Source organism: Hippocampus bargibanti, linkage group LG12, assembly GCF_051943395.1.
Source record: "Hippocampus bargibanti isolate YZ-2025 linkage group LG12, ASM5194339v1, whole genome shotgun sequence".
Classification (NCBI taxonomy): Eukaryota; Metazoa; Chordata; class Actinopteri; order Syngnathiformes; family Syngnathidae; genus Hippocampus; species Hippocampus bargibanti.
Window position 1 is genome coordinate 14,449,307 of NC_142745.1, and position 26,378 is coordinate 14,475,684.

At 41.7% G+C, this 26,378-nt stretch overlaps 1 protein-coding gene and 1 pseudogene across 2 annotated transcripts in view; one reads left to right on the forward strand and one right to left on the reverse strand.

Moving 5' to 3' along the window:
• The window catches only part of grm4 (glutamate receptor, metabotropic 4), a 153,856-nt gene that overhangs the window by 84,051 nt on the left and 43,427 nt on the right, over nt 1-26,378 (forward strand). For both annotated transcript variants that reach the window (XM_089009528.1, XM_089009529.1), the window contains one exon: nt 6,095-6,311. In XM_089009528.1, the coding sequence (XP_088865654.1) occupies nt 6,095-6,311 (217 nt within the window). The remainder of the gene's footprint in view (nt 1-6,094; nt 6,312-26,378) is intronic.
• LOC148890614 (5S ribosomal RNA) lies at nt 20,070-20,188 on the reverse strand (annotated as a pseudogene).

A 26,378-nucleotide genomic window follows, 5' to 3' on the forward strand; every position in this document is an offset into this window, starting at 1 on the left:
CTATTAACTTGAAATCAAATACCATTTGCCTCCGATGCCGATTGTTTTTGAATACACAAACCTTGTGGCAATTCGACAGTTTTTATCATGAAACTATTTGAATGAATGTTGATGTTTAATGTCTGGAACTAGATCAAACAAATCATTTTTAACTCATTTACTGCCATTCACGAATTTATTCGGGAATTGAAAGTATGACCTAGAACGCCATTCACCAATTTGCTCAGGTTATTTTTGGGGTGCGGATAAAGCACTGGCCACGGCCTCTGGCAATGTTTTTTCCTTTCCACAAGGGCACAGCACTTCCCCTTTTGTCCATGTTAGCACTTTTTCCAGCTTTAGTTGTTGTTAAATCGCTTTATAATAATAACAATCATCATCATCAGCATAATAATAATAATAATAATAATAATAATTCTTTCATAGATGGGCCTTTCAAAACTCTCAAGGTCACTTTACAGTCACAGGATGATTTTTTTTCTGTTGGTGAGCAGCGGCAGCCACATGCGGCAGCGTTCACTCAACCCCGCAGTAACTCAAACAGATAGAAAGATAGCTCGCAAGCTAATAGATAGCTAATAGCTGGATAGATAGATAGCTAGCCAGCTAGAAAGCAAATAGAGAGCCAGCTAGTTAGCTCGATAGCTAGCCAGCTATATAGCAAATAGAGAGCCACATAGCTAGCTCGATAGATAATAGCTATATAGACAGTCAGTCAGCTAGATAGAACATAGAAAGCTAGCTAGAAATCGATAGATAATAGCCAGATAGATAGATAGCCAGCTCGATAGCAAATGGAGAGCCAGCTAGCTAGCTCGATAGCTAATAGCTAGATATTTCTGATTCTGATATAAACCTATATATATGTATTGCATTGTATTTTGGAAGCCGCCCTCATTTCAAGCTCATATAACTCCAGATCCATATCATTTAGGAATTTACTCTTTTTTTCCCTGAGGTTTCTTACGCTGCATTGAATGTTTATGTAGTCCGAAAATTCAATATTCTGTGCGTACTGGAATTTGAGTGACAATGACAAAAACCCTGGCACTGGAGTGGACACATTTTTGCATATTGTCTGGCCGTAAATGAGTTATTTTTTCATTTATTAATCATATTTATCAATCAATATGACTGTAATATATGAATTTCTGTCATCTTGAGCCAAACTTAATGGCGCTTGAATGGGATTGAAATAAATAAACAACTAAAGTCTCCCAATAAGGCATTCTCATAATGCCTTTGCAGTGTCTCTCTTTAGAGTATATTACTTGACCCCTCCCAAAAAATGGCTGAAGATTTACTCAGCCATCTTTGGACTCCTCCATCACATTTCCATAGCTCACATTTGACCTTTAATATTTTCACAGTAGATTGCATTGAGACGAAAAGACAAATCGAATATGATTTAATTCATAAGAGGGGCTTTGTCTTTCACATGCGTCAATCTTGGATAGGGCCTAAAACGCCAATATTTCTTCAAATAGTGACCTGAGATTTCCCCAACTACCGGGTTTTATTCTTTCAGCTGAAGCTTTCAAAGTTGGACGTAACCCAAAAGGAGTGTGTTCCAGGTACTTGCAAAAGCATTGCAGTATTTCAAATGCAAGGTATAAAGACATTCCCCAACTTAGGAACATTCGAGTTACAATAAACGGTACATACGAACATTTTTGCGGGTACAGTATGTAAAAAAATGTTTGGACAGAGATGCTGTAAGTTATATTTTGTATTGCACGCCTTTTTCCGGCCGAGGTCGCTTGCGATTGGCTGCGTAATGTGGGCAGGGAAGAAATACCTCGACCCAGTTGACGCTCCAGGAGGACACGATGCATAACAAAAAGTGGCTTACTGAAGCATATATGTTGTCGTACTACAGTAGATGTGAATTTATTTTATGGCTCTTAGAGCGTCTGTGTTTTATACTTTTCCATTCAGTGTTTGCCTTAAACATATATTCCATACAAAATATAGCACTGAAGCAATTTACGAACAAATTCACCTTACGAACGACCGCTCGGAACGTATCTCGTTCGTAAAGTGGAGAGTGTTTGAATTGTAATTTGTGTACCTGGCACAGCTGTCAAACCATGCTTAAATGTATTTTTTTGGCCAAGTCTAGCTTAAAATTTTCTCCTAAGTGCTAAGCAATTCACAGGGTGTTTTTCAAAGAATTACACTGATTAAAATGTGAGCCGTACGGTAATCTGCCCGCTTGGTGTGCACTTGTTGCTTAGTGTGAGACCATGTTTTGTTTTGCTTGATGTCCAGACTTGAGCTTTGGACCAGCGGTGCTACCCGAGACTTGAAAAGAGTCGTGTAAGAACATCAAAATCTTTGACTGGCCGTAATCAACTACTTGCCAACAGGCTATAACCCTCCACTCGCACCTGAGCTCCTCGTTTGCGCCCCCCGTCTTAAGTGCTCAGTGGTCCCTTTAAAGGACAACCGACGTCACTTTTTTGTTTCCTAACTGACATCAGAAAAACGTTTTATAGCATCTAAAATACCCAAAACACGCAGTATGATATTTTGAATCAAATGCAAAACACCAATAAAAATGACTTAAAGTGTCCAAAATCTGCAAAAAATTAAGCTGTGAATTGGGCATTTCCAGAAAGTCCCGCCTCCAGTTCATGATGTCACACCAAGACGTCTTGCATTGCTGGAGAATCAAAACAATGACTTCAGATTCGGAGAACATGCTTTCTTGTTACACATCCAGTGATGAATATGAAGAGGAAAGCATACATGTTTGCAATCGATTAAATAATTTATTCCGTGCCATTTTGAGGCAACATTGGGGGGAAATGTCTCACCCAAAAAAAGGCAAAAAATGGCCACCGAGATGTTGTGAGGAATGAATCAGCCCGTTTCCACAGGCTGATAAATTCCTTCCATGGAGCTTGGACGCCCTCTTCTGGCTCTTTCTGGTGTAACACGAGGTTTTCAGACCAAACAAGCATTGACGTGATGGAAGGACTGCTACAATGTGTCCTTTTTTCAGTCAGGGCGTTCCTTCAGTGACGTCACGTACGAACTCGTTACCAGCTCAAAAACAAGACTTCAGCACAGGTCTTAAAACGTAAAATATAGCTATATGTGGTGGAATTTTATTAAAATACGCTCAGTAGAAGTCATTTGAAGCCATTTTACAAATTAAAGACACAACTTGTCCGGAGACGTTGGTTGTCCTTTAAGTGTCTGATAGATTACTATTTTTAGAGAGTTAATGGCGACGGGGGAAGAAGCTGTTTAAAATGTCTGCTTGATTTGGTGTGCATGGGTCGGTAGTGCCTATCGAAGGTGAGTCGCTGGAAAAGGTGGTGGGGAGGGTGCGGAGGGTCCAGTAAGATTTTCCACATCCTTGTCTTGATTCTTGCAGTGTGCAAGTACTAGAGAGTGAGAAGGACATTGCCAATGATTTTTTTCGCTGTCTTAACTCTTCGTTGAATTCGGATTTGGTCCATTTTCGTGGACGAAATCGTGATGGACGAATACAGGATTGATTCGATGACTGGCGTGTAGAAATGTCATAGCACTTCCTGTGGCAGGCCATGCATCTTCAGCAGCTTCAGGAAGTTTGTTGGACCTTTTTCAGGACGGAGTTGGTGTTGACCGCCCACTTTATGTCCTGGGAGACTGATTTCCTACAAATAAAAGGTCTAGACGGTTGATACGGGGCAGTTGGATAGCGTATCGCTTATTGCCCACCAACATGAACAGGGATAATGTATGTACACCTTCATTTTCTCTTTCTTTCTTCTTTTTGGAATGCACCATTGGGAAAAAATTAAGGGTAGGTCACAGACGCTTTGGGAAGTAACTTATTCCAGAGGTATAACATCAGTTGCCCTGCTATGTGCTTGTGCTATGCTTATCCTCAGACCTTTTATGACCCCAATACATTGTTATTAACAGAAGCAGAAATGTAACGTATTGCAAAATAGTCATACTTATCAGACCTGATAAAATAGAATGACAAGCCCTCTGGTAAAACTTAATAACCAAATAACCATCGGCCATGCGGCATTAAAAACACTTAGACGGCTGGCATTAAGCCGAGGTAATGACAATGTGTAATTGTTCAATTTGCATCAGCCTGCGCAGTAAACAATAGAGATGTTTTCGTAGAGGGATTAGCGAAGACAGAGTAAAAAGCGGGTGGGGGGGGGAAGCACAGGTGGGAAGTCATTAGCATAACAATGCCGGGTCGGTGTATCCACCCGCTGTTCACTTGTGTTTAGCATACCCTTTTAGCACAGGGATGAATGATGGTCGTCGCATGTGTGTTGTTCACCTTTATTTTGTGGAGACATAACTCATGCGCTGGAGTCAATGGAGGGATGAGGTTATGTTGTAAAGCACCACCGGTTTGTGTTACGTTTCATAAAAAGTTTCACTTTTCAGAACCTGTTGTGTATCAATACGACTTCACATATAAGGCGCAGGGTCATCTTTTGAAGTAAATCCAGGCTTTCAGTGCGCCTTATACACCGGAAAATAGGGTATTTCTTCTTCTATTGCTGTGCTGCATTTAAGTCAGGATGCTAAAGAGGTCGCTCATTTATTTCCTGGCTAATGGTTGCCTCTATTGGGCTTGTAGTAAATCACACCACACTTTTTTCACTATGCATTGAGTCAGCCATAGAACTACTGAAGGCCTAGTGATGAAATGCATGGCCCGCCACTGATTTTTTTTTAATAGATGGGGGATTCCTCAACTGATCATCAGGCATTCACGGTGACGCAGTCAGTGAGTAAGTAGAGTGGCCCCCGTCGCAGGAACTAAAAAATAAATAAAATAAAAAAATCCCCTATAAATACACTTTATTTCAAATGTCCCCACTGAGCTGTATGCTGTGATAGCATATGGCTAAACATGACACAAACACACGTCGACTGCCAATTCCAGGTCCACAAACAAACCCGAGGGATGAAGTTTTCTGGACTTAACTTTTGGAATGAAAGACGCTGGTGCAACGTTGGAGAGAGATCTAAACGTTGAGCTTTTTGGAGCTAGCAATATAATGACGCCTCAAATAGCATGTTCAGATTCGTATGAATACAGCAGCAATGCAATTGGGTGGACATTAGAAACAGCTCATGTGAGAAATCTGAAGGTCCCACGCCATCAACGAATTTATGAAGTCTTTGTTTACCATATTTTCCGGTGTATGAGGTGCACCCCAATGAATGGTGTATTTTCAAACGTTTTCCATATATGAGGCAAAATATTTTCCAAATATAATATATAAATATATAAAAGCTTTTCAAATACGTATAAGGCACACCATATTATAAAGTGGTACAGTACGGTCGGGTTACGCACTACTTCTTCTACAGGGGGAAATGGAGTCTATGGATGCTGACAGTAGTTATCTGACTTGTTGTGGCTCAATATTACTTCACATATAAGGCACACCTGCATATAAGGCGCAGGGTCATCTTTTGAAGAAAATGAAGGCTTTTGGGTGTGTTGTATACACCGGAAAATACAGTAACTAGACCATGGTGAACCACAGCTCCTGAGCCGCATGCCCTTTTGTCAGATTTCATGGTGTAGGGCGGGCATCACAGAATTATACTTTAAAAATGATGTGATTAGTTGTCATACAACCTTATCATGTAAGCCATGCAAAACAATAATTATGAGTGACATATTGAAATATTAAACAATGTGAAATTTATACATTTTTCTTAGTAAATCACGCAGCACCTTGACAGGTTTTGAGTGTGCCTGCTACATTTAAAAAAAGTGTTATCTAAGCGTACTTGCTAAAGATCTAATGCCATGCACTTTTGGTGACAAGAAATAATTGTGCACTTGTCAGCTCTTTGCTATGGTGTAAATATCCAGACACCAAACTGCAGTGTGTCACCCTCAGAAAGGTGCTTTTTAGACATTTCCACAACCGTTTTCTTTCATGAACACAAATCTACTGACGAAAATGCATTTTATGGGTCTTGAACGTAAGCCATCCAACAGGTGTCACAAGACTTCTTTTTGTAAATATCAAAGACGATTCAGAGGTTTCCAGAAGCTCTAAACACTTTCCAAAAAGAATAATGCCAGTGTTGCTCTTTGGTCTAGATCCCGCAGGTGAGCTACGCCTCTACAGCTCCAGAACTGAGTGACAACACTCGCTACGACTTTTTCTCCCGGGTGGTTCCGCCAGACACGTACCAAGCGCAGGCCATGGTGGACATCGTCAAAGCCATGCGCTGGAACTACGTCTCCACTGTTGCCTCGGAGGGCAACTACGGCGAGAGCGGAGTTGAGGCGTTTATCCAGAAGTCCCGGGAGGACGGTGAGTCAGTAGAGTCTGTATGTGGTTTTGTGTGCGTGTGTGCGTGCGTGCGTGCGTGCGTGCGTGTGTGCGTGTGTGCGTGTGTGTGTGTGTTGTTTGTGTGTGCGTGAGTGTGTGTGTGTGTGTGTGTGTGTGTGTGTGTGTGTGTGAGAGAGAGAGAGAGGGAGAGAAAGAGAGAGAAAGAGAGGGAGAGAGAGAGAAAGAGAGACTGTGAGACTGAGAGAGAGAGAGGGAGAGAGACGAGAGGGGGGAACGAGAGGGAAAAAAAGGCAGAGACTGACAGAGAGACTGAGGGAGAGACAAAGAGAGACTGAGGGAGAGAGACGAGAGGGGGGAAAGAGAGGGAAAAAAAGGCAGAGACTGACAGAGAGACTGAGGGAGAGACAAAGAGAGACTGAGGGAGAGAGACGAGAGGGGGGAAAGAGAGGGAAAAAAAGGCAGAGACTGACAGAGAGACTGAGGGAGAGACAAAGAGAGACTGAGGGAGAGAGACGAGAGGGGGGAAAGAGAGGGAAAAAAAGGCAGAGACTGACAGAGAGACTGAGGGAGAGACAAAGAGAGACTGAGATAGACTGAGAGAGAGATTGGGGGTTCCAGGGGCGGTGTCGAAAATGTTCCTCTTCATCACTTCACCTGAGTGAACCTATTGTACTGTGCTGCAGAAAATTGCCCAGGCACAAATTAATTAGTTCCAGACCATGAGAAATGTTGAAAGTGCTTTGATAAAATCTCTGGGAAGACATGACGGCACTTTGAAAATGACCGCTAAGGCGTCATACTGTATATGTGGCATGTCAATGGGGTAGATGTGTCAAACACACTCTGCAAGCCATTTATTAGTGTGGATAGATGACTTTTGGCAAGAAAAGTACAACCTGTAATGGTGACCAAAACAATCACAAGAATTCTTGACAAACGACGATTGATATTCATAATCACATCGGGACAATTTAGAGTATTCAATGAACCTAAAAGTATTCAATGAACCTAAAATGGACATTTTTGGAACATGGAAGCGTGCCAGAGCACAAGATGAAATGCAGACCCCATTTACAAAAACCAGACAAGAGATTATAACCCTGACCTGTAGAACTGTAAGGGAGACTTTCACCACAACTGCACTATGCTAGGCCATTTTTTGCCAAACTGGTTACATCCCGGAATGAGGAAATAATCCACTTGTGTATTGATTAGCACTGTCTTTTTGCAAAAAAAAAACGCATCCCCATTGTGTAAAACTACTCTATATTACATTAGCAAGTGTGTGTATGTGTCTGTGTGTGCGTGTGTGTGTGTGTGTGTGTGTGTGTGTGTGTGTGTGTGTGTGTGTGTGTGTGTGTGTGTGTGTGTGTGTGTGTGTGTGTGTGTGTGTGTGTGTGTGAGGGTGCGGACTAAAACTGAGTTGCAGACGATATAAGAGCTTACTCAGCACCATTGTTGGCAATGAAAGACTCATGCCATAACATTAACTGCCAGACAAGTGCAAATGTGGCCACTCCAGTGTCCGGGTTGTTTTCATTGTCACTTGAATTCCAGGATCCACATAATATTGAGTTTTAGGACTACATAAACATTCAGTCCAGCTTTAGAAACCTTAGACTCACTTGTTTCATCAGAAAAAAAGGAGTTAATTCCTAAATTATATGGGTCTGGAGTTACGTGAGCTTTAAATAAGGGCGACTGTACAAAATACAATGCGTACATATTGATTTATATAGTGCTTTAATAATAGCTGAAGCTGTAACATGGACAAAAGGCAAATGCTGCCCCCTTTTGGAAGGGAAAAACGTTGCGAGAGTTCTGGCCAGCACTTTATTGGCACCCAAACAAGAAAAAACAAAACCCAAACAAATTCGGGAATGGCGCTCTATGTTATATTTTCAATTCCTGAATAAATTTGTGAACGGGTTAAAAATAAACAAAAGAAAGAAAGAAAACCAGACCTATGTGTGGACTTAGACAAAAGTATCAAGTTGTGAATTAATATTCAACTAAGCAAATCTTCCCTACGGTCACAAAAATGTGAGACGTTGTAGGAAACTTGTCCATCACTGCCCATGCAAGGCCTTACAATATCATGCAGACAGTCCATCTAACTTCTTCATTTTTTATTTGTATGTGGCTCTGTGAAATAAAGGAACAGAATGCTGAAGAACATGCATTCTCCAAGTTTTTGATCCGCTCCAAGTGGGCGGGTGTCTGACTGCGCACCATGAAACCATTCTTGGCACCGCCATGACAGCACGATACTGGATTGGCAACGCCACAAACTCTTCTGCGCCTCTCACTTCTGTTGCTCCTGCGGAGTCACTACCCAGGCACTTCCAGCATATGCTCTTCACAGGATTACGCAACCTTTTATTTCCCACCCTTCACTCGGCTTGCCATTTTGTACCAACGGAATTCAATTTGACGAATGGCAGTTAAATTCAGAGTCAATATTTTCTCCCAGTGAGTCTTCATTAAAAACCTTGCAGAGTTAACACTGCGGAACAAATTTAAGCTGATATTTCACTTTGTGCGTAATATTTCCACCAGAACACTCACCAGCTTGATTCAGTTTGCGTCATTGTTTAAGGCTTAATATTTACCGAAAGCAGCACGGTATATTACGAGAGTCAGATGCTTTGGCGACAACCTGCTTTGAATTCATAGTCTGCTTGCCTCCTTTAAAAGAAACGGGCAATAAAAGCCAGAACAAAGTGAGTTAGGTGCTGAATATGAGACGAAAAAGAAAGTGTTGATTTCTGCTTTTCACGCCTGGTAAACACCGTGGCCTTGAACACTTTCTTTCTCGGTACATTTCCAGCAGATTGCTATCTATCAATGAGCTGACCCAGGATGCCATCCTCTCACTCGCGATAAAGTGAAATGCCTTCCGTTAAAGTACACACAATTTGGAAACACATCACATAGGTGGATGCGTCTGCTGTCCAAACGGAAACAACCATTTGGCTGTTGAGACCTGTTTCACCCAAAGAGACTGTGCTCGAATCAAAGTAGACTCTAATGAAAATACGTTTTTTTTTATGAGTTGGGTTTGGGTGATACTCCATCAGGAGGTCTGTAGTCCGTTTTGGGCTAGTTGCAGAACGGGTAGGACACATTATGTTTCCAGAGAACTGAATTTCGGTGGCATGTTTGCGGACTAAAATAAGATGTTCACGCATTGATTGGGAATTGTAGTCGACCATGGTAGGGTGGTCTGACAAGGCTCCTGGACTACGGTGGTCACAGTGGTGGTGGTCCTATAAATGATGGAGACTATGGTCGGGTACTTCAGACAGACAACTGTACTATCATTTTGACAGGACATGGAGTTTTTAGTCCTTGATAGTATAGTCATCGACCAATTGCCAATTACTTCCTGAGTGGTCAGAGACAGTTTTAGAACCAGGTTGGGCACTTTTGAACTATGTTTGGCTGGCCACAATTATGTTACAAGACGATAGAGATAGACTTGGAATGGTTTCAGATATATTCTACAGTGAGAGACAGGATACACACTTTGTCAGAATCTCAGATCTGCTGTACAGACATGATTAGTAGTACCAAGTACCAAGAACTAAATGGAGGCTCAGAGGGGATTTACCCTTTTCCATTGCTGGTCCCTCTCTTTAGAATGTTGTGCCACAAATAATAATGTTTAATTTTAGGTTTCTTAATTAGTACGAAATGAGATGGGTGGAATGGTAATCGACTGATTTGCAGGCCCGCCTCATAGTGCAGTGGTTGTGTGTTCAATTCTAGCTCCGGCCTTCCTGTGTAGGGTTTGCAGGTTCTCTCCATGTTTGTGTGGGTTTTCTCCAGGTTCCCCGGTCTCCTCCCACATTCCAAAAATGACAGGCTGATCGAACACTCCAAATTGTCCCAAGGAGTGTTAGTGCGATCGTCTACGTGTGCCTTGCGAGTGCCTGGTAACTAGTTCAGGGTGTAATCCACCGACTACTCGAAGACAACTGGGCGAGGCTCCATCAAGCCTGTGACCCTTGTTAAAATAAGCGGATTAGAAAACGAATGGATGGATAAAAATGAGATTATTAAATACTGTATTCCTTCGTGACGATGTTCCAACCGCAGATAAGCCTCTCAGACATGTCGATTACTTTGGAACATTCCCTTCCCAATAGATGTCATTAATCAACTTAATGAAACGCAGCGTCAATAAGACTCCTAACAAGATTTTCCCCGGCAAAGTGACGGCCCTGTCTGACAGCCACATGAGAACGCCTGCTAATGGAGTCACTGCCATCCTCGCTTGATGGGGAGGATTTCATCCATTGGTTGCCCAATTGACTGATTGATGTAGGCAGAGAACGCAAAATTAATAGGGGGAGTTCTACTTTGCTCAAAAGGAGACTATACAATATCTGAGAATAAGTAAAAAGAAAAAAGGGGGTCAAGACGACAAGCTTTATTTTGTCTTTTATGATTTTCATTCAATTGCATTGTGTCTTTGTAGATCTGGAGAAAGCGTATGACAGGGTGCCCAGAGAAGAGCTGTGGCATTGCATGAGGAAGTCTGGAGTGATGGAAAAGTATGTCAGAGCGGTACAAAACATGTATCATGACTATAAGACAGTTCTGAGATGTGCTGTCGGTATGACTGAGGAATTCAAGGTGGAGGTGGGACTCCACCAGGGGTCAGCTCTGAGCCCCTTCTTGTTTGCTATAGTGATGGACAGGCTGACAGACGATGTTAGACAAGAATCTCCTTGGACCATGATGTTTGCAGATGACATTGTGATCTGTAGCGAGAACAGGGAACAGGTGGCGGAAAAACTAGAGATGTGGAGATATGCCCTGGAAAGGAGAGGAATGAAGATCAGTCGCAGCAAGACGGAATATATGTATGTAAATGAGAGGGATCCAAGTGCAAGAGTGATGCTACAGGGAGAAAAGATAAAGAAGGTGGAGGATTTTAAGTACTTGGGGTCAACTGTCCAGAGCAATGGGGAGTGTGGAAAAGAGGTGAAGAAGTGTGTCCAGGCAGGCTGGAGCGGCTGGAGAAAAAATGTCAGGTGTGATGTGTGATAGAAGGGTTTCAGCTAGGATGAAAGGAAAAGTGTATAAAACCGTGGTGAGACCAGCCATGATGTTTGGACTGGAGACAGTGCCACTGAAGAAAAGACAGGAAGCAGAGCTGGAGGTAGCAGAGCTGAAGATGTTGAGGTTTTCTTTGGGAGTGACCAGGTTGGATAGGATCAGGAATGAGTACATTAGAGGGACAACTCATCAGAATCAGAATCAGAATCATCTTTATTGCCAAGTATGTAGAACACACAAGGAATTTGTTTCCGGTAGAACACGCTGCACTAGTATCGTCGTCAAAAAAATATTCATAACATGTATTTGTATCATATTAGAGGCTTTGGAGAGAAAGTCAGAGAGGCCAGACTGAGATGGTTTGGACATGTCCAGAGGAGAGAGAGTGACTATATCGAGAGAAGGATGCTGCGTCTTGAACTGCCAGGCATGAGACCGAGAGGAAGACCGAAGAGGAGGTTTATGGATGTGGTCAAAGAGGACATGAAGGTAGCTGATGTGTGGGGAAAAGCCGAAAGGAAAAGATGATTTTCATTCAATCCAACAAATCTCATGAATATCCGGATTCAGGGCGGCCCGGTAGTCGAGTGTTTAGGCAAGCCAACTTCACAGGTCATTGGTCGTGAGTTCAAGACGCGGTCCGGCCTCCCTGTGTGGAGTTTGCATCTTCTCCCTGGAGTGGGTTTTCTCAGGGTCCTCCGGTTTCCTCCCACATTCCAAAAACATGCACGGTAGGAACACTCTAATTTGTCCCGATGTGTGAGTGTGAGAGTGACTGTTTGTACCTGCAATTGTTTGGCAAACAATTCAGGGTGTCCCCCACCTAGTGCCCGAAGACAGCTGGAATAGGCTCCAGCATCCCCCACGACTCTAATGAGGATAAAGCGGTCTGGAAAATGAATGGATGGATTTCTGGATCCATTTGTGATAAATTAAACTCTCCAAAAACATTGACTTACCCTGCATTGATTTAAAAAAGATAGTCATAATTTCTGTATTCAGCGATGCAGTAGGCCACAAACCTCCGGCCATTGGGTCCCACCCAAACTGCTGACGAAAATACAGATAATGTCTCCCCACATCAAGTATTCTACTTGTGAATATTAACTCATTCACTGCCAGACGATGTGCAAAAATGTGTCCACTCCAGTGCCATGGTTTTTGTGATTGTCGAATTTCAGACCCACATAATATTGAGTTGTACGACTACATAATCATTCAATGCAGTGGTTAGAAACCTTAGACTCTCTTCTTTCATCAGAAAAAATAGTTAATTCCTAAATGATATGGGTCTTCGTCATTGTGACTTGAATATCAGGATCCACAGAATATCGACTTTTAGGAATCTATTAACATTTAATGCAGCGTAAGAAACTTTAGACTCTTCTTTCAGCAGAAAAAACAGTCAATTGCCAAAGAATATGGATCTAGAGTTATATGACCTTGAAATAAGGATGGCTGTCCAAAATACAATCCAATGCATACAGTACATATTGGGTCATATATAGCGCTTTAACAACAGCTGAAGCTGAAACAAAGCCTGAACAGGGTCGTGAATACAGAGTGGAACGTCGCCGGTCAGTCACAACAACTTTCCATTCACACCCACAACCATGCCATCCCTGAGTAGGAAACCGATCCCACACTACGCATTCACAACTCAGGTGAAGTGTAGCACTACACCATCAGCGAACGACCTGAAAAAAGCAACAACAACAAAAAACAGGCATTAAGTTCGAAACTGCCACTCAAAGTGCAATGTAAATCCAACCTTAGTCTACAGTTGACTCGTGTGACTTCCTCCCCCTAAGATGGTACCCGAGAGACGTCCCTTGTCTTTACTTCCCGCAAAGCAATGAGAGGAGAGATTTTTAAACAGCCAGTCGCAGACTTCACCCGCAGCGAAGGATCTAGCGTGACATTCTCAATTCCATCCATAAAGCCGACTGATATCTAAACACTGTATCCCTCTCAACCTCTTTATGACACGACAAGACCAAAATAACTCCATCTGAGTCCCTTCAGATTGGTCTTGTTTCAATTAGTTTTATCAATTACGCGTCATGGGTTAAATTGGGCGAGCCGACAAGCAGAATGATGATCTGGCTGCGTTCGTGGAATTAATGGTGGGTGGACCCCTTATGGTGGGAGACGAATCACACCAGGCAATTTTCTTAAGCAAGTAAGGCCACACGAACCTTGATCTGGAACATTAGTTATTGTGTCTTTCTGTCAGGAAAGACACAATAACGCCTCATGTGTTCTATGTGGAAATAATTGCCAGTCTCCTCATTTGTCATGTGAGGAAATATTGAAATGCAGCAAAAGTTGCAAGCAGAAGCCGTGGGGGAGGATACGGGTGGTGGCGATGGGGGAGTGTAATGTTATTTAATTGGTCCTGAAGTACCCTTGGGTGGGGGGGGGTGTTCTGCTTAAACTGCCCCAAAAATGCAATGTGAATCATGACAGATAAGGTGAGCCAAAACAGTAATTGAAGAGTTGAAAAGAAGGCCTTCAGTAGTGCTATGTCTGAATCGATCCCCTGCTGCGAGTGTAGTGTGATTTACTTCATGTCCATTAGAGGGTGTAGTCAACCAGGAAATAGCTTGTGACTTAAATAAACTTAAGAAATACTGTCATTTAACTGTTCAAATTTTTACGACGAACCTGTGGGTTCATAATAATCTCATAAAACTGCAATATTATTTGCTATTTTTGCTAGCTCTGAAGCTGTCCAACCTTTCTTAATAATGCCCATTTTTTTTCTTGAAAAGTCTGTCTTGAAAATTGTTTTAATTGTATATCTGCAACCAAATCCATTTCTTCTCCCCCTTCCGCTGCCGTGGGTTGACAAAACCGCTATTTGGGTTGACAAAAATGCAGTGTGCTAGCGCTGGCCAGTAAGGTATTGTCATTAGCGGCTTGTGATACAATGATTGGCTAGCGACTAGCCAATAATGTGACTAGCCAATCAAAATTTGAGAAAACTGACATTGCCAGCGCCTTTGAGCCTTGAGTTGCCAACTCGAAATCTGATTGGTTAGAGCAACAGTTATTTATGATTGACACATTTGATGCTCCAGAGCCCGCAGAACTTATTGTGAAGCTGTCCAGGTAGATTTCTGACCCTGGTAACAAATGTTGGCTGAAATGTGATTGGTTATTGCCTTCAATACAAAAAGACAGCAGCACAACAGGGGAAAAGCATTGAAAGGAAGCTGAAAGACAATTTGGAATTATTTAATAAGAATTCATGAACAAAATATAATTAACATCAGTCTGTGATTCAGATATGTTTAGTTTACAGAGTTAGAACTCTAGCCAAGAAAGCATGTCAATATTGTTGTCCTCCATGTGGACTCAGAGGCCCGTGAAGTCACCCAGGTGGCAAAGCGTCTGTCGGATTAGTTTCAAATTAAAATATTGATTTATGATCGATCAACTCCCTCGGTTTAAAACTGGGTCATCCATCTTAAATGTGTACGTGAGTGTGTGGGGAGCATTGCACTGCAGTGCAATAAAAAGTAGCTCATGCCAAGATGCAGCCAACTATTAATCTGTCAAAAGTTAAAATCAACATGTAGAAGGCATGATTGTGTTAGACAGATTTTTTTCAGGGAAAAGATACAAATACGATAAATGTATTTCAGATTGAAATGCGCGCTCACGTCATCTCATTATCGACGCTTTCTACCGAAGATGCTCACTAATGCTCATTTTTACCTTGGCACGGAGAGCAAAAAGTAGCTGGCAGATTAACTGCGATCTGTTTGACAACATCAGGGGGAGATGTTGTTTACTCATCACCGGGCTAATCCTCTCATAAGCGACAGGGAAAAGAGACCCGACGCTAGAGTGAAATCATCTCCGCATGATTGAAGCGTATTACTGTGACGTACGTACGAAATGTCAATAGCTAACACAAGTGGTGCAATTTCACATGCGGTGCCGAGCTGCATCGCATCAACTAACCAGCTACAAATGATCACAATTCGGCTTGCTCCGTACAGAGTTAAAGTGAGTCATTTGCATGCCCAAGACAATCATAGTCTCAGTCACCGTACTTTTGCTCATCTTGGAGTTGTTTTGTATCAGACACTCCGCCACACAGATACAAAACCTTTAGCTTCCTTATATTTACCACTAAACTGAATAATGAAGAGTTTACATTTTCATACTGATAGAGAATAGACAGAATAGAAGTTATCATATTTAAAAGTTTCATGTTTAGAAGGTCCACAATGGAAGCACAGAAAATCTGGCGTCAATCTGAGGTGAACAGACACACAGCGTGTTAAACTGTCATCTTCATGTAGGAGACCTGGCCTTGGAGTCATTTAGTACTTGGTAAATTCCTTTACAGGAAGAGGTCATTAGCAAAGTTACAAATCTATCAGTTCAAAAGTCAAAGTCAGCTTTATTGTCAAATATGCTAATATACATGACATACAGCACAGATGAAATGACTGTCCTCTCGGACCCAGCGTGCAAGGCACTTATAAAACAAATTACAAATGCAAATTGTTTACAATTGGTTAAAATACACATGTAATTGGTTGTCTTTTCATGGAAAGGACAACCAATTAAAATGTCTACTTTCTGTTCTTTTATTTATTTTCTGTTGGTGTGGTACTCAAATCAAAAAGACTATATTTTACAAATGTATAACTTAAATGTGCATATACAGTGATACCTCGGCTTACGAATACCTTGGTAACGAACGTTTCGGTTTACGAACGTTAAATTCATGAGAATTTAATTTTGGTATACAAACTATTTTTCGGGATACACACTGAGCGCAACAATGAGTGATGTGTCGTTCGTGAACGAGCCCATTCTCCAAACAAGGAAATGGGAGCTGACTTTTTTATCCTCTATTCCCCGCCTCGAGTCTTGGTTAAAGTTGCACGTGATTGGTCAAGAACGCAGCAGTGAGGGGGTGGGGGGGTTGACAGAAACACAGAGCTGCAAACATTAAATAGATAGCCAGACGACAGAAAGAGGGCACGAGTGAGATGGATAGAAAACTGTGAAATTTGGACTCGTTTCAACTTTGATAGTTCAAAGGCAGAGTGTAGACTTCAACCCAGCTAAACAGAACACAATTGGTGAGGAACCAGGTAAAATTATCGAAGAGAAAGGAGGCAACTTCACTCGGATATCGTCAAGAGGCAACCTGGAAGTTCGTCATCCATTGATAATTTCATGGCTAGCCACGGATGGTTGGAGAACTTTAAGCGTCCTACAGGGATTCGTAGTGTCATTCGTCATGGTGAGGCAGCCAATTCTGACGATAAAGCTGCCAAAGCTTACAAGGAATCATTCCTTAAAACGGTGGAAGATGAAGGCTACGTTCCTCATTAAGTGTTTAATGCTGATGAAACTGGACACTCCATTACATCAAGCCATCAACGACCACCACAAAGGTAAATAAAAGCACTTTATTATACTGTACAGTTTATTTCTTTAAATACAATACCACAGCATGTTTATTATACATAAAATAAGGTGTATTTTGTGTAGTTTTAAGGCTTAGAAAATTAGAAAGTAGAAAATAGTTTTATGGGCACCTGGGGATGGTTTATTGTCATTTTAATATTTTCCTTCGGGAAATTAATGTTTGGGATACACATTTTTCGCCTTACGCACTCTGTCTGGGAACCAATTAAGTTTGTAAACCAAGGTATCACTGTACTCTCCATAAATAGCTTGGCAGAGTGATGCGGAAGTCGGGCCTCGGCCAATGAATGTTTGTGTCTTCCCAAAACTCAATATTGTGTGGGTTCTGGAATTTGAGTGACAATGACAAAAACCCTGGCACTGGAATGAACACATTTTTGCACATTGTCTGGCAGTGAATGAGTTAATCTCTTTTGCAGACACCACATTGAGTCTGGTACTGGTTCCCAAGCTGTTTTCCTTTTGGATGCAGCCATCGTATTAGTGTTGAAATCAGCGAATGATATTTGTACAATTGAGTTAGAATGACATCTCCAAAACAAAGGTTCAGTATTAATCTAATGAGTTGTGGCTTGATGATCCCTCTCCGAAGAGCAAGTGAACGAGGCATCCTCACAAATTACATCACTTTACAGCTGTGGTGTTGATGCAAGCGAGGTAGGATCAATATACGGTACTCTATGTGTATCGTAAATGTTGTCTATGGTAATACTTTCCGGCATTTTTCACCAAGCGCGGCATTCAGAACTATTGATCGTTATTAGCTGGGAGAACATTGCCCAACAGCATAAATAAATGGAACAACCTACTGTCTGCAGTGTATTAATTTTACCTCGTCCACCATGCATTTCGTTTGCAGGGCAGCTGTCCAAAATACAAAGCAATATGTTCCATATTGGTTTATATAGCGCTTTAACAGCAGCTGAAGTTGGAACAAAGCGCTAATATGGAAAAAGGGAAATGCTTCCCCTTGTGGATGGGATAGAACATTGCCACCAATTCTGTCCAGCCCCAAAAGGAAAAACCAAAACCCAAACAAACAAATTCGGGAATGGCGCTCTACGTCATATTTTCAATTCCTGAATAAATGTGGGAATAGCAGTGAATGAGTTAAGAGTAATTCCGATTTTTATTTTTTCCATTATCTACCAGCACTAAGTGGAGGATGACGCCTCAAGATTCTTGAATTGCACACACTGTATGTGAATTACTGCCACTTCTAGTTCACACTTGACGGGTGAGCATTATATTGTATCTTCCGCACTATAATGCGTTTTGCAGTATTAGGCGCACCTGCAATGAATGGCCTATTTTAAAACTACTTTAGTATATCAGGTGCACCGCATTACAAGACGAATGCAATAGAAGCTATAATTGTGACTATGGTAGTGTTTTCATCCACTAGTTTGAGTTATGCAAACATTTTTTAACACACACACAATATATATATATATATATATATATATATATATATATATATATATATATATATATATATATATATATATATATATATATATATATATATATATATATATATATATATATACAGTAAAGTCTCGTTATATCGATATTCAAAGGAGTCAAAAAAAATATCGATATAACCGGGACTATCGATATATCCGACCCTGTTTGCATGTCTCCGTGCGTGCATAGAAATAGTATCGATATAACCGGGACTATCGATATATCCGATATCGATATAACGAGACTTTACTGTATATATATATTAGCGGGGAAAATGAGCACAAAACATCATCTAGTGTGGGTCCTGGGCAAGACCCTTCACGCTAATGCCTACCTCATACAATGATGAGAGACAATAAATCGGATGACATGCCAGCCAAACAAGGTCTGCGTCGGGTTCTGGGGTACTAGAGCACCTTGATGAAAAATGGGCTACTGGAACAAAGCGGAGATGGACGAGATGCGATGACATGGCTCTGTTGGAATGCTACTACTCAAGCAACCCTAGTCAGAGGGGTTACATGCGGAGAATGGGGGCTGAATGCTTACTTCGAAAGCACGGTTGACCACGAAAAAACTAGTAGCTCAGTGTTCCAATATCCACAAACGGCAATTGCTATCACAACTTGAGATTGATGAGGTACAACACAAATTCGATATAACGAGACTTTACTGTATATATATATTAGCGGCTGGATAGCTCAGTTGATAAGGCATTGCTTTGGCATACGGGAGACGATGGTTCGAATCCCACTTGGGGCCGAGAAAATGAGCACAAAACATCATCTAGTGTGGGTCCTGGGCAAGACCGTTCACGCTAATGCCTACCTCATACAATGATGAGAGACAATAAATCGGATGACATGCCAGCCAAACAAGGTCTGCGTCGGGTTCTGGGCCCCAGGCTGCCACATCAGAGAAAGAGGTTCAACCAGAGATTGGGAGGCAAGCCCCAATGAATGATGAGATTGGGAAGACAGCCCCAATGAATGAAAAAAGCGAAGCAGCAACTGACCTGAGAGATAAGATCATGAATGAAGATCAATGAATACTGGGCAACTAAGAAACCGATTACAACGGCGATGTGAAGTACCACCTGAAAGTCTCGTGGAAACTGTGAATGCAGCACTGAGAACGATCCCGACCGGAACGATCACGGAAACCAATGAGCTGATATACAGTTCAGCATCAGTGATCAGTGATTAGGCCAGCCCTCTCTAGCCACTGATAGGACTTCTTGAGATCAGCCACTTCTGTTATGGTTCGGTGGTGCATCCCGTGTAGGGGCATTTCCTCCCACGATCTTCCAGCACCTCATGCTCTGCTCCCCATTGTCTGAGACATTCTTTGAGTACATCATCCGTTGGAGTCTTCTCTTTGATGTATTCATGGAGCTTGGATGTTTCATCCTGGACAGTGGCTCTGGACACTTTATACTACAACAAATCACTTTAAACTACTCGTCGGCTTCCATCGGTCATGGCTGACCATGGATGACTGTCCCGGTGGACAGTGTGCCTGGTCGGTGTATTATGGAGAGCAGGCTGTCGCCTATGCAGCTTGCTCCCCCTCTCCACCACGCAGACTGGACCAAAGGAACAGCCGAGCTGATACAATTTTGGGGTCAGTATGGTCGCAGCAGCTGCCGGAAAGGTAGCGGAGTTCGCCACCAGACCGCCTTAGGTGCGCCATTACCGGATTGATTTCGGGTTTACTCCCATAGGAGCTGCCGGAAAGGTGGCGGATCTTTACACCCGTGTAGGTCTATAGGACCTACCCACTGCCAATGTACAGCACCTGGTATTTCCAGGCGGTCTCCCATCCAAGTCCTAACCAGGCCCGACCCTGATTAGGTTCCGAGATTGGACGAGATCGGGCATTCTCAGGGTAGTATGGCTGTAAAATACTACATCCAAGAAATTGTCATGTTGGTCCATATATAAAGTTCATCAGATTATAAAGTGCACTGTCAACTTTGAGAGAATTAAATACTTTTTGGTGCACCTTATAGTGCGGAAAATACAGTACTTCAGATATCCAACTATTTATATACAAGTTATTGCCTTGTAAATCCTCCATTATATCATTATATTTCCCCTTTTGACCTTTTTCTTAAACTATATTAATAATGTTAAGAGGAAATTGTGTAAATTATATGTCTGCTGAGGGACAATGGCGTCCTTGTCTCCTTTTAACATCCGACTCAACTTTGCCGTGGTGTATTCATAATTCATGACCGTTGTGGCACATTTTGGCAATTTGCCAAAGCTTGTGCGTTCACTAATGGCACATAAATGCAATTGAGTTGCAGACGAAGCTTAGAAGGGGTAGACAGGTGAAGACACCATCATGTCAGCGATGCAAGTGAGGAAACGTGCACTGGCGAAAAATTTATGTGCAAAGTAACCTTGACACGAGGAACCGAAATGCATTGAGAGAGACATGGAGGAAAAAAAAAACAAAATTTCCTTAGGGTAATAGACAGCACATTGGAGATACAGATAGGACTGATATTATTCCATTCGCACTAAATGAAACATCTGAAAGGGAAAAGACGGAAGGGCGGTGACGGATTTAAGTGTGATTCCCCAGCAGAAGCAGGCTGATTCCTTGCTTCAGCTCTGGAAAATATGCCATGTCAAGCCTTAATGCGTTTGGAAATACAATGATACCTCAGCTCACAAACTTAATTGGTTCCCAGAAAGTGTGTGTAAGGCAAAAAGTTCATCTGACAAACATTTATTTCCCATAAGAAGCCATTAAATTGAGAATAATCCGTTCCCAGGTCCATATAAAACATAATTTTCAACTAAATAAGCCTTACAACTACATAAAATAGACCTTATTTTATGTATAATAAATGTGCTATTGTATTGTAATTAAAGAAATAAACTGTACTGTGTAATAAATTGTCGTGTTATTGACCTTTGTGATGGTCGTTGATGTAGTTGTCTCTTGATATCTGAGTGAAGTTGCCGTGCTTTCTCGGTGATAATACCCTCAGTCACACTGTCCCCTGCTTGCTGCTTTTCGGTAATCCAAATCAACAGAAGTTTTTCAACCTCTTCTATTGCCTGAGCCAGTTGCTTAAACAACACAGAAACACCCTTAGACACACGTAGCAGTGGTCGACTTAGCATACTGGTACTGTGATGCTAAGTCACACATACGCACACCTTGTTGGTGTTTTTTGATGATCTTCTTCTGTTCGACCGTAATTTTCTTTTGTGTCCTCTTCGGCTTAACACTAGCCTGCGGTGGGGTCTTTTTCGGTCCCATAATAGCAAAAGTACTCCACTCGATAACAAACCACGTCTGCTCTCAAAGAAAGGTGGTGTGGAAAACTAGTCTGCCATCCACCGTGGCGCTATGTGGTTTGGTTCTTCTGCCGAAAACTAGTTCGTCAGCCAAGACTACATGCTCACGAATTTAATGTCGTTCGTGAGCTAAAGCGTTCTAAGTGGAGGTATCACTGTAATATTGTTTGGGACGTCTTCAGAAAGTTCTGCATTCCGACCTCAAGCTTTCATTTTTTCCCAATGTTTTTGTTCGCTGCATTTTAGCCTTTAAATTATCCCAAAGTGCGAATGTTAGTGTCTACTGGTGTTTGACGTCAGACATAGCACTACTGAAGGCCTAGTAGTGACATGCACGGCCCACCACTGGATTTTACGTTGTATTTGACCAAAGTCAATCGGAATAGGCGACGCCTTTCCATATGATTGTCATGAGTACCGTAATTTCCGAACTACAGAGCGCACCTGATTATTAGCCTCTCCCAACTACATTTTTAAAGGAAAAAACATTTTGCAGATACATAAACCACACCTGTCTATATATATATATATATATAACCGCATGTGCCCAAATTGATCCAAAGACTGCATTCACCTATTTAAATAATCTACCAGACTCTCCCTCACTCTTTGGGTTTACCAATAAAAAATTCAGTTTAAGCATTCTGGTATGGATTTTGCACCCCCCTATTGCTAAAACCTGTCATTGTTCATATTGTGGGTGTGAATGTGATTGTGAATGGTCGTTTGTCTATATGTGCCCTGTGATTGGCTAGCGAACTGTCCAGGGTGTACGCTGCTTCCTCGCCAAAATCATCTGGCATTGGTTTGATCTCAACTGAGACCCTAATGAGGATAAGCCATAGAAAATGGATGGTTAGCTGTAAAATCTCTTTGCCTTCAACCTATAGCGGGATAAGCAGAACACGCACAAACCGACAATAAGGCCAACATTTTAGCCGTTTTCCTTCCCTGGTGAGCAAAATCAGCAAAGGCCAGATTAGTGGATATATGGAAAGGATTATCCCCATTGTCCCATGGTGTGGTGTATATTCAAAGAGATTTTTCGACCCACGTCGTTTTCTAAAAAAGCAGGCTGCCAATCGAAAACATTAAACATGGTCAATATTACTGACTGCAAATCCGGACGTGGACAAAAGCATGACTTCTGCAACTACGCCGTTCAAGTGAACGATAGCCAAACGGTCGGTGGTTGTCTTGAGAGTTTGTTTCAACACATCATTCACCACATTAACTCGTTCACTGCCAGACCATGTGCAAAAATGTGTACACTTCAGTGCCAGGGTTTTTGTCATAATGGCTCAAATTGCAGGTCCCGCAGAATATTGAGTTTGAGGACTACATGAATAAAAACCTTAGACTCTCTTGTTTCAACAGAAAAAAAAGAGTTAATTCCTAAATTATATAAATTTGGAGTAAAATAACCTATTTTCATAATTAAAATATTTTCATATTTTATTTGATTTTTTTCCAAGGTGGCGCCTGAGTAGGCAGCCGTTAGCAAGTGCTCCTGAGCCTTGCTTTTTTGTTGTTTTTGTCTTGTTATTGTGTTTTCTTTTGTCACTTTGTGTCAATGTTTTGCGTCGTGTGGAACGATTTTCGCGGCTTGGAATTGAAGCGGATTTATGTGGGACAGGAGATGTGAGACAATGTCTTGTCGTCCATGGAAGCAGCTTCGTGTTTGCTTTCAACATTTAGCTTGTAGTAGACGTGCAAATTCCACCATGTCCCTGATCCATTGCTGAAATGGATGCTTTGATCCTCTCCTCTTCATGTCATCACAAACAGGGTACAGTAAGTCATGAAGAATGAATGACTCTCTGTGTCGTTGTGTTGTCATATTATTTGTTTATTTTTGTTTTTCCCAAGATGGCGGCCCGTGAACACGCAGCGGCTCCCCTCTCCAGGCAAATTGCCGTTTTCATGGTTATTATGTTTGTTAAAGTCATTAAAAGTGCCTTGCATGCTGGTTCCGAGAGGACAGTAATTTCATCTGTGCTGTGTCATGCATATTAGCATATTTGACAATAAAGCTGACTTTGACTTTGACTTTGAAAACAGCAAAACCTTTCACTAAATCGGCAAGGTGGTGTGAGGTTTAATGTGGATCGTGCTTAAAACATACTCTGAGATTGTTACAACATAGGCTTAGTTATGCTGATGAGGTGATACCAGGGTAAATGGGGCAATCAGGCCAGTCGTAGAACATAATCAGTCTGGACAATAGAAGTAATCAGTGTAGCCTCAGGAAATGGTCTTCTGCTCCCCCCAACCGTAGAGCAGGGACCTCTCATAGCAACGGTCTGGCACCTCCACCCCTGGACAGTAGGGATATATATATAGAGCCGGAGCTACCAGCGAAACATTTGAGGTCGCTTTGGGTAAGATTCGAAATGTCCGACTCCTTCAAAGAAGTACAGATGGCGGCTGAAGAAACCTTTTCATCGATGGACCACTCCTGTACGACTGAGAGCTTACACAGATATATGGGTTTCGAGGTATCTGAGCTTGAAATTGGGGCAGCTCTACAAAATACATTACAAAACATACATATCATATTGATTTATATAGCGCTTTAACAACAATACATAAAGACGCAAATTGCTTTTTGGGTTACATCAGATGGATGATGAAATATTAGACGTATTTTATAAAATAAATAAATTTAATACATTTAGAATATCTTGATTTCTATCCTTTCACTCCCACCCCAACCCCATCCCTCTTCGATTGCTGCTGTGGACTGCAAATGTCCCCATTGCGGGACGAATAAAGGTATTCTGATTCTGATAAATAGGAGGAGAGCACAAATAAAAATTGAGTATAACCTTTTTTTACCCCCAAGATCTGCATTTGTTTTTGTTGCATGCAGAAAAATGAAACGCAAACCAGAAAAAAAGCAGGAAAAAAAGACAAACAATCTTCATTTTAGATGTCAGAAGGATTTTAGCGCCTGTGTTTTCTTTTCGGCTTCCCAAAGTTGTTCTTTGAATATATAAGAAAGTCTGCGTAAGACCACAGTAAATGCATATATCTGTGTGACTTTGACTCTAAAAAAAGCAGGGTTAAAATTGCACAACCATCAGCAGCGGCTTCACGCATCAAATCACGTGTAGCCTTTAATTAAAAACAAGCGATAACCTGATAAAAAGGAGGACTAAGACAACTTCTCACCGATTATCTGTCATGTCGCTCTTAAAGTAATCCGTTGTGTGTTTTTTTTTTGTGCCGCGTTTCCCCATAAATGTCCTTCCTCTGTAAATAATACATGTTTTTTTTTTTTTTTTTCCAGTGAAGCGTGCAAGACAAAGCGCGCATGAAGAAAAAGGAGAACATCATATTATGCATAACAAAAGAGCCATGATGCCACACGTCGTGTACGTTGCTGTTTACCACAAAACTGCAGCAAATCATTTTGGTTTTGAAATATTAATAAAGGCAATTATATTTAAATCCATCACTTGTTCACCAATCATGCCTTAAAGGACAACTGACACAATTTTTTTGTTTCCTAACTGACATCAGAAAAACGTTTTATAGCATCTAAAATACCCAAAACATGCAGGCTGATATTTTTAGCCAAATTCAAAACACCAATAAAAATGAGTTAAAGTGTCCCAAAACTACTTCAAAATGACCTCTTTAGATGCCGAGATTCAGAAGGTCCCTCCCCCTTGTTCGTGACATCACGCCAGGACGTCTTGCCTTACTCTAGAATCAAAACAATGGCTTCAGATTCGGAGAAGATGCTTTCTTTTTACTCATCTAGTTATGAATATGATTAAAGTAGTTCTGAAGAGGAAAGCATAAATGTTTGCAATCGATTAAAGAAGTCCTCCCTTATCAATTCGAGCCGTCCCAGAAAATGCACAAGATGGCTCCCAAGCTCCGTTGGAAATAGGCTCATTTGTCTGCTGGGAATTTGTGTCAACTAGTATCAAATATTAGTCTTGGTGCAACACACAACGATTCGCCATCGCATTATTTATGTGTTTTCCTTCTAATTTCGCCATCAACACGGATCATCACAAAGTTTTCAGACCAAACCAATTACCCAAAAGTGTGTGTCGCTTTCACAGTCAGGGGCGTTCCAGACGTGACGTCACGTCAGTTATCGTCATCAACTCGAAAACAAGACTTCCTGAACATTCAGCGCGAGTCTTAAAACGTAAAATATAGCTATATGCGGTGGAATCTTTGTAAAATACACTCAGTATAAGTCATTTGAAGTGATTTTACAATTTATGGACACAACTTGTCCGGAGCCGTCGGTTTTCCTCCATTATGTACACACACAAAACTGCGAATGAAGCGAGTGACAGCATTTTTAAAAAGAATGTCGCACGACATTGTGAGGCCGAACGTGATTCTTTTACATTTTCTTGAAATTTAATTCACACCAAGAAAAAGAAAAATGGTGGGGGTGGTTATGAGCAGCCGTGGCTCAGAGGGGAATGTAAGCCCACCTTGTGAGCCAACGTTGGCCATTTGAAGATCAGCTTCAGGGGCTTGAGGGATGGGGGGGGGGGGTAATCATGGCGTTAGCATGTAATGTATGCAATCACTGCCAGGCTACTTTTGCACGTCTGTGGTGCTTGAACGAATGGCAACCCATGTTTAACTCATCTGTTAGGTCTTATTAACTTACCGCCATTCACGAATTTATTCCAGAATTGAAAATATGACGTAGAGCAGGGGTGTCAAAGTCATTTTTTGCCGCGGGCCACATTGTAGTTATGGTTTCCTCTCGAGGGAGCCGTTATGAATTTGGGGAAGC